Raw genomic sequence first — 14,215 nt, forward strand, 5'->3', positions numbered from 1 at the left:
TTAAGGAGAAAAGATTTTCTAGAAATCTTAGGCTCTAAAGTGGTAGATTTGATAAGACTCTTGTTCTAAAAGTTGCCTGTATGTATTTATTAGGAAATTTACTTCTTTTTTAGATCTAAGTAGAAACTGGGCTGTTCCCAGTGTGCTGTGTGTCCTTCTGGAGAACTAGGTGTCCCTTTTCTCTTGCAGGGAGCAATGCTTACTGGTCCACCTGGAACTGGCAAAACACTTCTTGCGAAAGCAACTGCGGGGGAGGCCAATGTGCCCTTCATCACTGTGAATGGGTCGGAGTTCCTGGAAATGTTCGTTGGTGTTGGGCCAGCACGGGTAAGTGGAGGGATCAACAACTGTAGGAGGTGCCAGCACACTTCTTGTCCAGGAGTGGTTATCTTGTGTAGCTGTCGGCTCTGTTTGTACCACATCAGGGAGGTACCGATGCCTCAAGGGGAGGGCTAAGAGTGAACTGTTCTGTGTGATAGGAATGTAAGTAACAACATAGGGTCTGGCTTCTTCTTGCAGGTTCGTGACATGTTTGCAATGGCCCGGAAAAATGCTCCTTGTATTTTATTCATTGATGAGATCGATGCGATCGGCAGGAAGCGAGGTCGTGGTCACCTGGGAGGCCAGAGTGAGCAGGAGAACACTTTAAACCAGATGCTTGTGGAGATGGACGGTGAGTGGACGCTGTGGCAGGTCTGCGGGGACTCAGTTTCCACAGGAATATGTATTCATTCTTCTCTCTCACTGTTTAGCCTGACTTAGAGCTCTGATCTTCCCGCCCTCATCTCCTGAGTGCTGGGGTTACAGGCATGCACCACTGTGTCTGGCTGACGTATTCTGATTTTCAAAAAGAATGCTCTCAAGCAAATATGAGAGAGAAATCAGTTTTCGATTCACATAGAGCTCCTCACTGTATAATGGCGGGGACTGAGTGGAGACAATACAGGGAAAGAGACACGTGCACACCTATCTGTCATCCCATGGGTTCACCTTGGATGAGTGATCCTTGCTTGCCATCACCTGGCTGTGCTTGATGAATCCCTCAAGCCCACAGGACTTGGGTAGAAGGAAGCAGTGAGCCCTGACAAGATGGTGTCAGAGTAGCAAGAGCCAGAAGTGCAGAGACTCAGCATGTTCTGGGCTTACCTCACATCCTTGTATCAGATTACAGAGCTCCCTGTGCTGAGAAGAGGTCTGCTTTCCCTCCACTAGAAATGTACCTTACTCAGAGCAGAAGGTAATAGTGAGAGCTTAGAGCCAGAGGTCAGGTTTTTGTGTATTGTTCCTAGACTGGGACAAGCCTGGGCCCCTAGGGCAGCTGGGCAGGGCCTCATGCCTGTTTCTTGGCACTTACAGCAGGATGTGGGGCAAGCAGAAGGGAAGTAGACCCAGCATGGGGATTCTGTTGTTGCCTGGGCCTTCCTCAAGTTAACCAGCATATCTTGTGTTTAGGCTTCAACTCTACCACTAATGTGGTAGTGCTAGCTGGTACCAATCGCCCTGATATCCTTGACCCAGCCCTGACACGGCCTGGCCGGTTTGACCGCCAGATCTACATTGGTGAGTGCCTGTCCTATAGGTACTTGGGTTTGGATCTCAGCCCCTGAGGTTAAAGGTTTGGGTAACTCAGTTGCTGTGCTTTTGGAGATGCTGATACTGGGTTCTGTTTGACAGTCCACATTTTGGAAACAATAGATGTGGTTTGGCTGTCCAAATGCCCTTGTAGTGAATACAGGTAAGGCCAGTATAGCCTATTTCTATTCTCCAGATTTTATTTTCATACAACTTTATAAAACTGTGATACTTTAGGGGAAAAGGGTTTATGCTTTGTCCTGCTCCCTGATGGTTAAGGATATTTCCCAGCCGGAGCACATTGATCTTGGGTAGATACTACCTGCATCCGGGTAACACCTGCTGGGTTACATGGCCTTGGGGTAATAGACTTAATATTGATTAAGAAGGTAGGTGTGTACATGTAGGGTGTGTGTGTTTGTTAGTGGTGATTGAACCCAGGGCCTTGTTCATGCTAACTCTACCAGTGAGCTACAGACCTAGTCCAAGAAGGTGGGGTTTTTTTGTTGGTTTTTTTTTTTTTTTTTTTTTTTTTTTGGTTCTTTTTGTTGTTTTGTTTGTTTTTTCGAGACAGGGTTTCTCTGTGTAGCTTTGGAGCCTGCCTTAGAACTCAGTCTGTAGATCAGGCTGACCTCAAGCTCACAGAGATTTGCCTGTCTCTGCCTCGCAAGTGCAGGGATTAAAGGTGTGCGCCACCACTGCCCTGCTCAGAAGGTGTTTTGATGTATGGCATTGTCCAGTAGAATACCCTTTTTTTCTTCCTTCCTTCCTTCCTTCCTTCCTTCCTTCCTTCCTTCCTTTCTTTCTTTCTTTTTCTTTTTTCTGTTTCAACCTTGCTGCAGGCAGGGAGTTCTGCTAATTGTCCTGGAAGTTTTGTGAAGTAGTTTCGGGGAAACATGTCTCAAAAGCTCTGAGAATGTAATTTGTTTGTCTCATTTTCTTTATTAGGTCCCCCTGATATCAAAGGCAGGTCCTCTATTTTCAAGGTTCACTTGCGTCCACTCAAGCTAGATGAACGCCTCACCAAAGATGCTCTTTCAAGGAAACTAGCTGCTCTTACTCCGGGTTTCACTGGTAAGTGTTTGTTTCTTAGCCACTTATCTTAGCAGGGGCCAAGTGCATCCATTGGTCTGTAGTAACTGGTGATTGTCACACCTGCTCATTTGGTCCTGGTCACCCTGGTTTATAGAACTTTGACCCTCCTGGAACATTCAAAGGCTTCAGATCTTAACCTAAAACCTACTGGTACCATTTGAGTTTGTGGATTTCTGTTTAGACGTAAGTCTTTACTACAGAGGTAAAAGTCATGTCTGAGGGTGATTCCTGAAGAGATGAATCATACCACACTTTGGTCTTGTCTTGAACTCCCATCTGGAGTGGATGTGGCGTTTCCTTTTTCAAAACGTCATCTCTGGTGCTAGGATTCTTGTTTCCCTGCCAGAGTGGTGTAAACCCCAGCAATGGATGGGAACCTATGGAATGGCTTTTCTGACCTATTTGCCTCTCCATATAGCAACCCTTGGGAAACCTCAGTTGCCTCATGGTCACTGTAGCAGGCTGTTTACCGGTCTCCTATGCGGTCTTCTGCCGTCTAGGTCGTTTGGCTGTGGGGCGTCCTCACTCTGCTTACCTGTAGCATCCTGCTCAGCCCTGGGCCAGGCGTGTTTACACACAGAATGCATTTGTCTGTGGCGTAGTGGTGAGAAGTCCTTGCCAGGCTAACATGTGACGGGCCTTCTTGGTATTCTGCCTGGAGTGTCCTTTCTGTCCCATTTTTTCACCCCTTGCGGAGTTCAGGTGTCCACTTACTACCCAGACTTTAGATTTCCCTGTGAGGATTTTCATTTTGGAGGACTCAGCAAGAGAATTCAACACTTCCACAGTAGGGAAGACTGGCCACTCCCCAATAACTCTGACCCATTCCTACATGAACTTGAGGGTGCTGCTTCATTAAAGTGCATTTTCAGGGCCGAAGAGCTGGCTCAGTGGTTAAGATTGTTTGCCGCTCTTCCAAAGAACTAGAGTTTCATTGCCAGCACCCACTGTGGGTGGATCTGTACCTCTTGCTCCAGGGATCTGATACACTCTTCTCGACTCCACATACAATAAGTGATAAGATAAATTTTCAAAACCAAGCACTTTTCCTCCCTGGGACTCACTGTTCATAAAGGTGTAGCACATGACCTATCACGATGCTGAGGACAGGACTGGGTCACTGTTTCCACAGCGGGGGCCTTGTAAAGCCGCACATTATAAGGGCTGCTGGCATGTTTGCAGAGTCAAAGAGATAGCACTGACTGGCACCCCACTGGCTCTTACTGTTGAAGGCTGCATCTCCCCCTGTATAATTTTAGGTTGACCTTTGACTAGGAGATGCAGCTATTTTAATGCGACTGTTTTAATCCTGAGTGTCTCCCTAGAAAACAGGCCCCTGAAATTTCTTTCATGCTCTCTACTTACTCTGCGCCGCAGTGCATCAAGAGAAATAAAAACCTGCCGGGCAGTGGTGGTGCAGCCTTTAATCCCAGCACTTGGGAGGCAGAGGCTGGAAGATCTCTGTGAATTCGGTGAATTCGAGGCCAGCCTGGTCTACAAGAGCTAGTTCCAGGACAGGCTCCAAATCTACAGAGAAACCCTGTCTCAAAAAACTGAAGGGGTGAAAAAAAAAAGAGGTACTAAAAATTTTGGTTGATGATTTAACAGAAAACTATAAAGCCTGCAAAGAAGCAGGTATTGTATGTCCATAGAGGAAGAAAATGTTAAAGCCCCAAGTAAATACAATATTAAGCATAATAAGCAATTTTTGTTTGTTTTGTTTTTGGAGACAGGGTTTCTTTGTGTAGGCTTAGCTGTTCTGAAACTCATTCTATAGACCAGGTTGGCCCCAAACTCAGAGATTTGCCTGCTGTGTTCCATCACGGCCCGCAATTCTTAACATGGGCAGGTGAGAGGGCTCCAAGGGGTCCCAGTAGCCCATATTGTGGAAAGAGAGAGACACCCTCCACAGTTTGTCCTCCACTGCCATACATGCAGTGTGACACACTCACACATACACAATACATGAATAATTGTAATTTTTAAAAATTATTAAAAGCAAGCTGGGTATAGTGGCAAACATCTTTAATCCTAGCACTTGGCAGGCAGAGTCAGGTGGACCTCTGTGAGTTCAAGGTCAGCCTGGTCTACAGAGCAAGTGCCAGGACAGCTAAGGCTCCATGAGAAACCCTGTCTCAAAATAAATAAACAAATAAATAAACAAGTAGATAACAAATTAAAAAGATTCTTAAAATTACATATCTTAAATGTTCTCAAAATTCTAAAAGAACATAGACCGTGTATCTGATAAAGGTATGGTAGTACATACCATGGTCGTCACGTTAGGGAGGTTGAGGCCAGCTTGGGTTATATAATGAGACCCTAGGAGGGACTTAATTACACATTTTTTTTGCAGATAATGGCTAATAAGTACATTAAAAATTATTCAACATTGATTATTAGGAAAGTACAAAGTAAAATAACAGTGTATTACAACTTCATACCTGAAAAGGGTAGCTGTACTAAAAAAAAAAAAATGAAGCTGAGAACAAGAGTTCAGACCCTCATGTCGCTAGTGTGGACGGAAAATGGAAATGGTCTAGCTCTGTAGAAATCAGTTTGATGCTCCAAATGCAAAACAGGCGCACCGTCTGACCCAGCAATTCCACTCCTACGTGTATGTATTCTCAAGAGAATTGAAAAACGTATGTCAGACTTGAACATCCGTGTTTATAGCCCCATTATTTGTAATAGTCCCGAAGTAGAACTCAGTCAAGTTTCCAGCAGTGGGTGAGTAGATCGACAGTCTATGGTATATACTACAGAACAGTTCTCAGCTGGAAAAGGAATGAGCTCCCAGGGGCTAGGAAGACGGCTCAGATTATAGGAATACTCGCTCTTGCAGAGGACCGGGGTTGCTTGTTCCCAGCACCCACATGGTCACTCACAACCACTACTCCAGTTCCGGTCTCCCTGGGCACTAAGCACACATGCATATTACATATATTGAGACACATACTTATGCATTTAAAATAAATAAAATTTAACAAAAAGAGATGAGGTACTGATACACACTATAGCGTAGATAAGTCAAAAAAATAATGCTCAAAGAAGTCAGTCCTAAAAAGCCACTTTTTTTTTCATGTGATCACTGTTTATTTAACGGCTGCTGTTTTCTGAAACAGGCATTGCTGTGGCTCAGACTGATGAGAACTCATGAGCTAGTTCAGGCCTTGAACTCGTGCTTCCTCCTGCCTCCCCACCTTGTGTTGGGATTACAAATGTGAGCTCATGTCTTGCTGCTGTAGTGTGGGAAGGAGAGAGGCAGCCTTCCTGCTTCTGAGTCCTGAACGGTGGGAGTTAAAGGGGTGTGCCAGCTCTACCTGCATGCTGTTTAAGAAAATAAAAATTGTCAATGTACAAGAATAATGAAATGTTTTTATTTTCTGCTGTCCTGAGAACAATTATTAACATGTAAATCAGGATTTTATTTTTTAGCCTGGCTTCTCGTTTGTATCATAAAATCAAGGTCATGGTACAGATACTAACTGAGCTAAATAAATATGCTTTCTTGGTTGGCACACACCGTGTTGATGCCTTACACTTCTACCACCACCTCAGTTTAATAGTACCGACTACCTCAAAAAGCCACATCTTATATGAATCCTTTTCCCTTGAGGGTGTGGGGTTTCAGCAGAGATGCAGAAAATTCAAGTCCACAGAGGTGAAAACAGACTAGCAGCTGATTGGAGTCAGAATAGGAGTTAAGTATACAGGCACAAGGTGTCTCAGACGATGGAAGGTGTCTTAGATCGGGGCCATGGTTGACAACTCTGGTGTCTTAGTTTATTTTCCTGTTGCTCTGATACAAAACCTAAGTAACCTAAGGGAGAGTGGGTTTCAGAAAGGCTCAGAGTTCCAGGTTCCAGTCCACCGTGATGGGAGTCACAATGACAGGAGCTTGAGGGAACAGTGAGCACACGCATGTTAGCGCCCAGCTCCTTCCCACAGTTAAGATGACATCAGTTGGCACAAGCATGACAATTCTCACGTGCTGTCTTAGCTGCTTTCTGTTGCTGTGATAAAGCACCATCCAGAGAATTTAATTGGGCATATGGTTTTAGATGTTAGAGTCCTGATGGTGGAGCAGCAAGGAGAGAGCTGAGAGCTCACATTTTAAACCACAGTTGGAAGCAGAGAGAGCTATCTGGGAATGGTGTGGGCTGTATTGAAACCTCAAATCCCAACTCCCAGTGACACACCTCCTCCAACAAAGCCACACCTCCTAGATCCTTCCCAAATGGTTCTACCCATAAGGGACCAGGTATTCAAACATACAAGCCTGTGGAGGCCATTCTCATTCATACCACTACCATGTCCAGAGATCTGTGTGTTGGGAGATTGTAGAGTTTTTCAAGTTACTGTCAAAGTTACTAAAAGCTAATATTGCATATTCCTTTATGATACATGGATTATTTATCAATAAAATTGCATAACTAACCAGAAGCTTTAGCTAAAGTTATAGTGGCTGGTGAAGTAATTTCTACCTACATTTTCTGAAGTTTAACCTGACCGCTGCTTGAGATTTTTCTTTACTGAAGTTGATCTTGGTAGAACGCCAACAGCCAGAAACACTGACTTTACTCTCTTTTCCTGACTCAGGTGCTGATATTTCCAATGTGTGCAACGAAGCAGCACTGATTGCTGCCCGCCATCTTAGCCCTTCTGTCCGGGAGAAGCACTTTGAGCAAGCCATCGAGAGGGTCATTGGAGGTGAGCCCACATCCCCTGGGCAGACATTTATTGGGTAGCCTAGGCTCATTTCAACATGGAGAAAACACAGTTGGTTTTTTGAACCAAAATTTAGAACTAGGGCTCACCTAGGAGTTTTTGCTGTCTTCTGAGCTGTGTGCAGACCATTTGCAGGCCTTGGGAAACCAGAGCTAGGCTTGCATGTAGAAGGCAGGGAAAGTCTACTTGAAGGGAGGAAGAGCAGAGCTTGAGTGAATGATATTCCCAAGGAAAAGCCTGTGCTAGGTAGGGGCCGTCCCAGGACGCCTACTGCTGGAGTTCACTTGGGACATCATTGTCAGAGTGGTGAATGTGACATGTTTTCTTTAGCTTGGCTGTCTGTCCCCAGCCAGCATACACAGCATACAGGCCCCCTGGGCAGTTCATACAGTAGCCTGGAGCAGCTCAGCTAGCTGTGCTAGTCAGGCAGGAATTGGAGTTTGGTGAATTAAAGGCCTCAGGACTCTGAGACTGGGAGGTACCACATGCAGCTGTTTGGTCTGGTATGGTCCCTGGAGAGGAGATCAGGGGGACAGTAGTGTAGAGCCCATCCCTGTGCCAGAAATCGAAGTTTAGCCAGGTTGGCAGTCATCCTTAAGCTTCACCATTTAGGTTTTATTTTAATATTTAACTGTATAGAGGAGTACGTACAATCTTGGGGGCTGGCCCAGCAACTCTAGTGAGCTAATTAATTAGTCCTTGCAGTGACAGTCTGAGCAGCTCAACCACATGATGCTATCTGCTTCTCTTTGTCCTATACCTGCTGTAAATGTGCTAACAACTGGACATTGAGAACATCCCTGATTCTTCTTGACACATGGCAGAAAGTGACCCTGTGCTTCTGACTCATAAGTCCATTGGCTGACAGTGGCTTGCTTTTAAAAAACATTTTTTTATATTTATTTATTTTTATGTGTATGGGTATTTTGCCTACATGTTTGTCTGTGTCCTATGTGTGCGCAGTGCACACAGAGTCCAAAAGAGGATGTCATGCTAGGTGGTGGTGCACACCCTTAATCCCAGCAATTATAAGGCAGAGACAGGCAGATCTCTGAGTTTGAGGCCAGCGTGGTCTACAGAGTTGAGTTCCAGGACAATCAGAGCTACACAGAGAAACCTTATCTTGGATGTGGGGTAGTGTGAGATCCCTGTAGAACTAGAGTTAGCCATGGTTATTAGCTGCCATGTGGGTGCTGGAAATCAAATCCTGATCTTATAGAAGAGCAGCCAGTGCTCCTAACCTGCTAAGCCATCTCTCCAGCTCTAAAAATGGCTTTCTCTAAAGCAGGATGAGTCAGGTTTGATTAGAGTAGATGAACGGGGTCCCTCCAGTGCTGGGAGCTGGGTCTCACTAAGACAGCAGAGCGTAGGGTGGGGCTGGCGCTCAGGGAAGACTGTCCTAGAGAGGGAGGCATGGGTTCCTGACAAGGCCTGGGAATGGGGTATGGCAGTCGGTCCAGACTGTCCGGTGTCCTTGCGGGGTTGTAGGTGGACACTCTTCTCGCTTCTCACTCCTCGGAATGTGGTTTGTAGGCCTTGAGAAGAAGACCCAGGTCCTACAGCCCAGCGAAAAGAGAACTGTCGCCTACCATGAGGCAGGGCATGCAGTGGTGGGCTGGCGCCTGGAGCACGCAGACCCTCTGCTGAAGGTCAGTTTCTCGAGTGCCTCGAGGCCCAAGTGCCATCTCTGGCTTCCCAGGTATCCGCATGCTTGTAGACATGACCTTTTACTTTCTTTTCTCTGTTTTTGAGAGACAGACAGACAGAGAGAGAGAGAGAGAGAGGAGAGAGAGTATAAGTGTGTATGTGTGCGTGTGCACATGTATGAGGGGCAGAGGTGGGAACCAGTTTTCTCCCACTGTGTGGATTCTGGGGATTAAGCTTGCCTTGGTGGTAAGTGTCTTTATCATCTGAGCCATCTTACTAGCCCCCCTTTTACTTTTCAAGGAGTATGTTGATCTATAATTTGTCTGGTTCTTTTTGGGGTGGGAAGCAGAGCAAGCTCTGGGTAGGCCTTGCTGACCTCTTAATCTCTGGGTCTGACTCTTATTGGAGTGATTGTGCGTTCAGTTCCTGCAGAGCCTCTGTGACAGTCAGACATCGAGGCTGTTGGCATGAGTGTGCTCCTCAGGGAGCATTGGTCTATAGTGGTCCAAGCTCAGGGCCCTTATCCTGCCTCTCTCAGTCGTAAAGGGACCATGGCCAGTGCAGCACCTGGTGGAACAGTGTTTGAGGCTGACAAAGACAAGGCCTTGATTTTTTTTAAGATTAATTTTCATTTTTTAAACGATTTATTTTATGTGTATCAGTGGTTTGCCTGCATATGTATGTGCACCAGGTGACTTCAGAAGAATATCAGATGCCCTGAACAGAGGTTCAGCAGGTGGTTGTGACAACTGTGTGGGTGCTGGGAACTGAACCTGGGTCCATTTAAAAGTGTGTGTGTGTGTTGTGTAGGATTGTATGTATACGTGAATGCAGTCCTCCCAGAGTCCTGAAAGGGGGTCTGCATCTGATCAGGCCTGGAGTTATAGATGGTTGTGAGCCACTGTATGGATGGTGGGAACTGAACTTGGCTCCGTTTGTTGCAAAAGCAACAACTGCTCGTCACTGTTAGCCATCTCTGTAGCCTGTGTTTTTCCTAGTGTGTGGCAGTGGGTGGGGGGCAGTTGGGGGGGGGGGAGTTGTACACATGAGTGCAGTCCTTAAAGAGTCCTGAAGGGGGGCTGGAGTTACAAGATGGTTGTAAGCCACCCAGTGTGACTGCTGGGAACTGAACATGGGGTTTCCATGCTCTTGTCCACGGACCCATTTCTTCAGCTCCAGGCTCTTATCTTTCAGGTGTCCATCATCCCTCGGGGCAAGGGGCTTGGCTATGCTCAGTACCTTCCCCGCGAGCAATACCTCTACACGCGGGAGCAGCTCTTCGACCGCATGTGTATGATGCTAGGGGGCAGGGTGGCTGAGCAGCTGTTCTTTGGCCAGATCACTACAGGGGCTCAGGATGACCTAAGGAAGGTCACCCACAGTGCCTATGCTCAGGTAAGGCGCTGTCCTAGTGTGTGACCCTGTCAGTTGGAGTGGACCCAGCCAACCCGAGGCTCCCCCTCTACTTCAGATTGTGCAGTTTGGAATGAGCGAGAAGCTGGGCCAGGTATCCTTTGACCTCCCCAGACAAGGAGAGACCATGGTGGAGAAGCCGTACAGCGAAGCCACTGCTCAGCTCATTGATGAGGAGGTCCGGCACCTTGTCAGGTCTGCCTACGATCGGACCCTGGAACTGCTCACACAGTGCCGGGAGCAGGTCGAGAAGGTGAGTGGGCTTCACTCAGACATAGCCAGGTTGTGGGTTCCAGGTTGGGATATGGTCAGGCCATGCTAACCTTTGTGGGCCTACTTAAGTTAGGTTCTGTCCTGGATCAGGACCACGTGTGCATCCCTGTCCTGGACACAGCAGCCTGATGGCAGCTATCCTTTTCAGGTGAGCAGGCGGCTCCTGGAGAAAGAAGTGCTGGAGAAGGCTGACATGGTGGAGCTCTTGGGGCCTCGGCCCTTTGCAGAGAAGTCCACCTATGAGGAATTTGTAGAGGGCACCGGCAGCCTAGAGGAGGACACATCCCTTCCCGAGGGGCTGAAAGACTGGAATCAGGGTCGGGAGGAAGGAGGCACTGAGCGCTGCTTACAGGAGAGCCCTGCATAGCAGTGGCCTATTTGACCACTGTTGGCTAGGAGCTGCTCAGCCTTTACAGAACAGCTGCCAGAGTAACTGAAAAACAAATTAAAATAGGTGACAACTGCGAATAGATGTTTTAGAGAAGACCATTTAGACTCCACAGAAGAGAGAGCTAGGACTTGGCAGCCTCCATCCAAGGCAATAGCTAAGGGATCAAAGGTGTGGCCTGAGGCCACGGGCCCTGAACCTAGAGGTCTGTCAATTCAGGTAGAAAGGGAGTGGACACTGGCTTCTATGAAGCCATGAGTGTTATCTTTGGGGTATTCTGTGTATAGGGTATTAAGAGCTACATCACGCTTCTAGTAGACACAGAACTGATTCAGTTTCCGAGTGTGCTGCCTTATAGCTTGCCTCTGAGGTAATTAATTGCTCAGAGGCTAAGCCTGATCCAACACAGACAAAGTCTGGTGAAGAATTAATGAAAATGTAAGCCAGTCATCAAGGGAAGGCTAGGTTCTTAAGCTGATTAGTGCTTAGGAAAGAAAGCCAGCTCAGCTGCACATCTCTGGCTAAGGAGAGGGAGTGTGGCCATCCCTGGCCTCGGTGGCAGCATCAGAAATTTTGTCAGTCAGACCTGGCATCTAGCCTTAGCTCTGGTGCCCATTTATCAACCATCTTGTTGTAGGACAGCTCTTGAGTCAAAGAAGGGTCTAGAAGAGGCATCTTTTTCGTGTTGATCCTGGGGTGTGCTGAGGCCTGAACTCCAGACCTAATGCTTGGGTCTTTGGGTTCCTAGAGTGTGCTTGTGGAATTCCTCCAGGACTCCCTGGGATCACAGGTCTCAACTCTTCCAGTCTGCTCACGGCCTGGGGAGGAATCCATTTACTCCCTTGACTTGTTTAAAATTTTTGTATGTATGCCCACAGGTGTTCATGTGTGCGTATGATAACATGTGTCCATATGATTACGTGGAGACCAGGGATTGACTTAGTATGTCTTCCTCAATTGCTTTTTTCCTTTTTGGTTTTTGAGACAGGGTTTCTCTAGCCTTGGAGCCTGTCCTGGAACTTGCTCTGTAGACCAGGCTGGCCTTGAACTCACAGAGATCCGCCTGCCTCTGCCTCCCGAGTGCTGGGATTAAAGGCGTGCGCCACCACCCAGCCCTCAATTGCTTTCTATCTTATTTTTTTTTCATTTATTTAGTTGTGTCTGCACATGCATGTCCACAAACACATATGCTCCATGGTACACGTGTAGGTCAGAGAACAACTTGTGAGAGTCAGTTCTGTCCTTCTGCTGTGTGGGTTCTAACAATCATCAGGCTTGGCAGAACCTACCTTTCCCCACTGAGCCATCTTGCCAGCAGTGCACCCTGTCTTTTGAGATGGGGTCTCTTACTGAATCTGGCTAGATTTGCAGGCCAGCAAGCTCGAAGGATCCTCCAGTCTCTGCCTTCCCAGTGCTGGGATCACAGGTATCCCTTTCTGCCTGGCTTTTGTGTGGATGATGTGCAGCAAGCACTCACTTCAGCAGCTCAACCTTCTCTGGCTCTGTGACTGATGATGGTGGGCTTCCTGGATGACTCGTCAGGAGGGCGGAGACCTGCTCTCTGCCTCTTAAACCGTTACGTCCTTAACTTTCCTTTGGGGCCTGGATACATAGTATAGTACATTTTCTAAATTGTGTTTGCCTCAGAAATAGAAATTTTATCAGGGGACAGATACTTCTAACTTTTACTGTTTGTAAAATGTACATTACTGAATTTTAAAAATAAAATGTTTTTTTCATTTTTAATTTTATGTGTATGGAGTTTTGGCTGAATGTCTGTATGTGTACCACGTGTAAGCAATTCCAATTGGATCCTCTGGAGCTGAAGCTTAGGGTGAGCCACCATGTGGGTGCTGGGAATTGAACCCAGGTCCTGGAAGAGCAGCCAGTGCTCTTAACTGCTGAGCCATCTCTCCAGCCCCACATGATTAAAATTTTAAAATCTTCAGGGCTCAGCCTGTATCATGGTGTCAGTCACTGAGCTTCTTAGGGTCCTGGGGGTCTTGTATCAGCTTCCCTCTGATGAGGTAGGAGTGATTCTTTGGCCCCAAAAGGCCTATGACATTGTAGACTCTGACAGAGGTTCTAAAGCCAGCATTGTCGCAGGGTTGAGGCTGCTACTTCGGCATATCTGTGGGACTCTCGAGTCACTGACCAGTGGAGAGGTGGGTGGCTGGGTTGGCCCTGTCGCCCCTGGACTGCTCCTGTGGATCTGCAGTGTCAGGCTATGGGGATGGTGGAGCGGGGTTGTGGGGTGTGGAGGATAGGCAGTGTGTGCCTCTGAAGACTGGAACTACCACTGACCCTAATCACCGCTCAGTAGACCACGGCCCTCTACTGTCCCTTGAAGATCTAGGAGCAGGGCTCCTGTGCATCACAGACCCTGAGGTGGTCAGCATACTTCTAACCGCCCTCGGGCTGCACCTCTCATCCTGTTCGGTCAGTGTCCCCATGGCTTGCCACCCCACACCTTCACCTTGTTTGATCCAGGTGTCTCCCCGTACTCTTTCACCAGTTGCTGGTTAAAGAGCCATAAGTTCCTCTTGCTTTGCTGGTATCTTATCAGTGGAGTCCTTTTTCCTGTGTGTGTCACTGCACTCCATTTCCAGACAGCACAACGAGTAACACCACAGCGGTGCTGCTCCACTCAGGAACACCTGAGAGTATGCCAGCGAAGGCCAGTGGGAGGTGTGAGCCGGCCGGCCGGCCCTTCTTCCCCGCTCAGAACCAAGAGCAAGTAAGGTTGGCAGAGTATCTCCCCGCCTGCTTCCCCCTGAGGACGGGGAAAGGGACATGGATGTGTAGAATGTGTCAGAAATCACTCCATTCCCAGAAAATGCACCGTAGATCTGACTACCCGTGTGGAAAGTCACGGTCACCTGAGCCTGCAGAAAGGTCGCTCCTGGCTGGCTTCATAATCACCTCATTTCACTTGTTAATTTAAGCAGCAAGGTTTGGGCTTCCCGGTGACTTCCGAACAGAGTGCTCCTTCAGCCCAGGACACCTTTGTTGGCTGGAAGAGTTGGCAGGATTTTATTTCTTAGTGGTTCCTTTTGTTGTATTACTTGGGGACTAGAAATCCAGGGCACTTGCCCC

The 14,215-nt window shown here is 47.4% G+C and overlaps 1 protein-coding gene across 1 annotated transcript in view; it reads left to right on the plus strand.

Moving 5' to 3' along the window:
- The window catches only part of LOC119802179 (AFG3-like protein 1), a 29,041-nt gene extending 16,176 nt beyond the window's left edge, over positions 1–12,865 (plus strand). Inside the window, exons 9-17 of the mRNA XM_038313129.1 lie at positions 190–327; positions 520–673; positions 1,453–1,560; positions 2,521–2,646; positions 7,270–7,380; positions 8,932–9,047; positions 10,240–10,440; positions 10,517–10,711; positions 10,880–12,865. Coding sequence (XP_038169057.1) covers positions 190–327; positions 520–673; positions 1,453–1,560; positions 2,521–2,646; positions 7,270–7,380; positions 8,932–9,047; positions 10,240–10,440; positions 10,517–10,711; positions 10,880–11,098 — 1,368 coding nt within the window. The 3' untranslated portion in view covers positions 11,099–12,865. The remainder of the gene's footprint in view (positions 1–189; positions 328–519; positions 674–1,452; positions 1,561–2,520; positions 2,647–7,269; positions 7,381–8,931; positions 9,048–10,239; positions 10,441–10,516; positions 10,712–10,879) is intronic.
- Positions 12,866–14,215: the final 1,350 nt, after the last annotated feature.

This window comes from Arvicola amphibius, chromosome 15 (assembly GCF_903992535.2).
Source record: "Arvicola amphibius chromosome 15, mArvAmp1.2, whole genome shotgun sequence".
NCBI lineage: Eukaryota > Metazoa > Chordata > Mammalia > Rodentia > Cricetidae > Arvicola > Arvicola amphibius.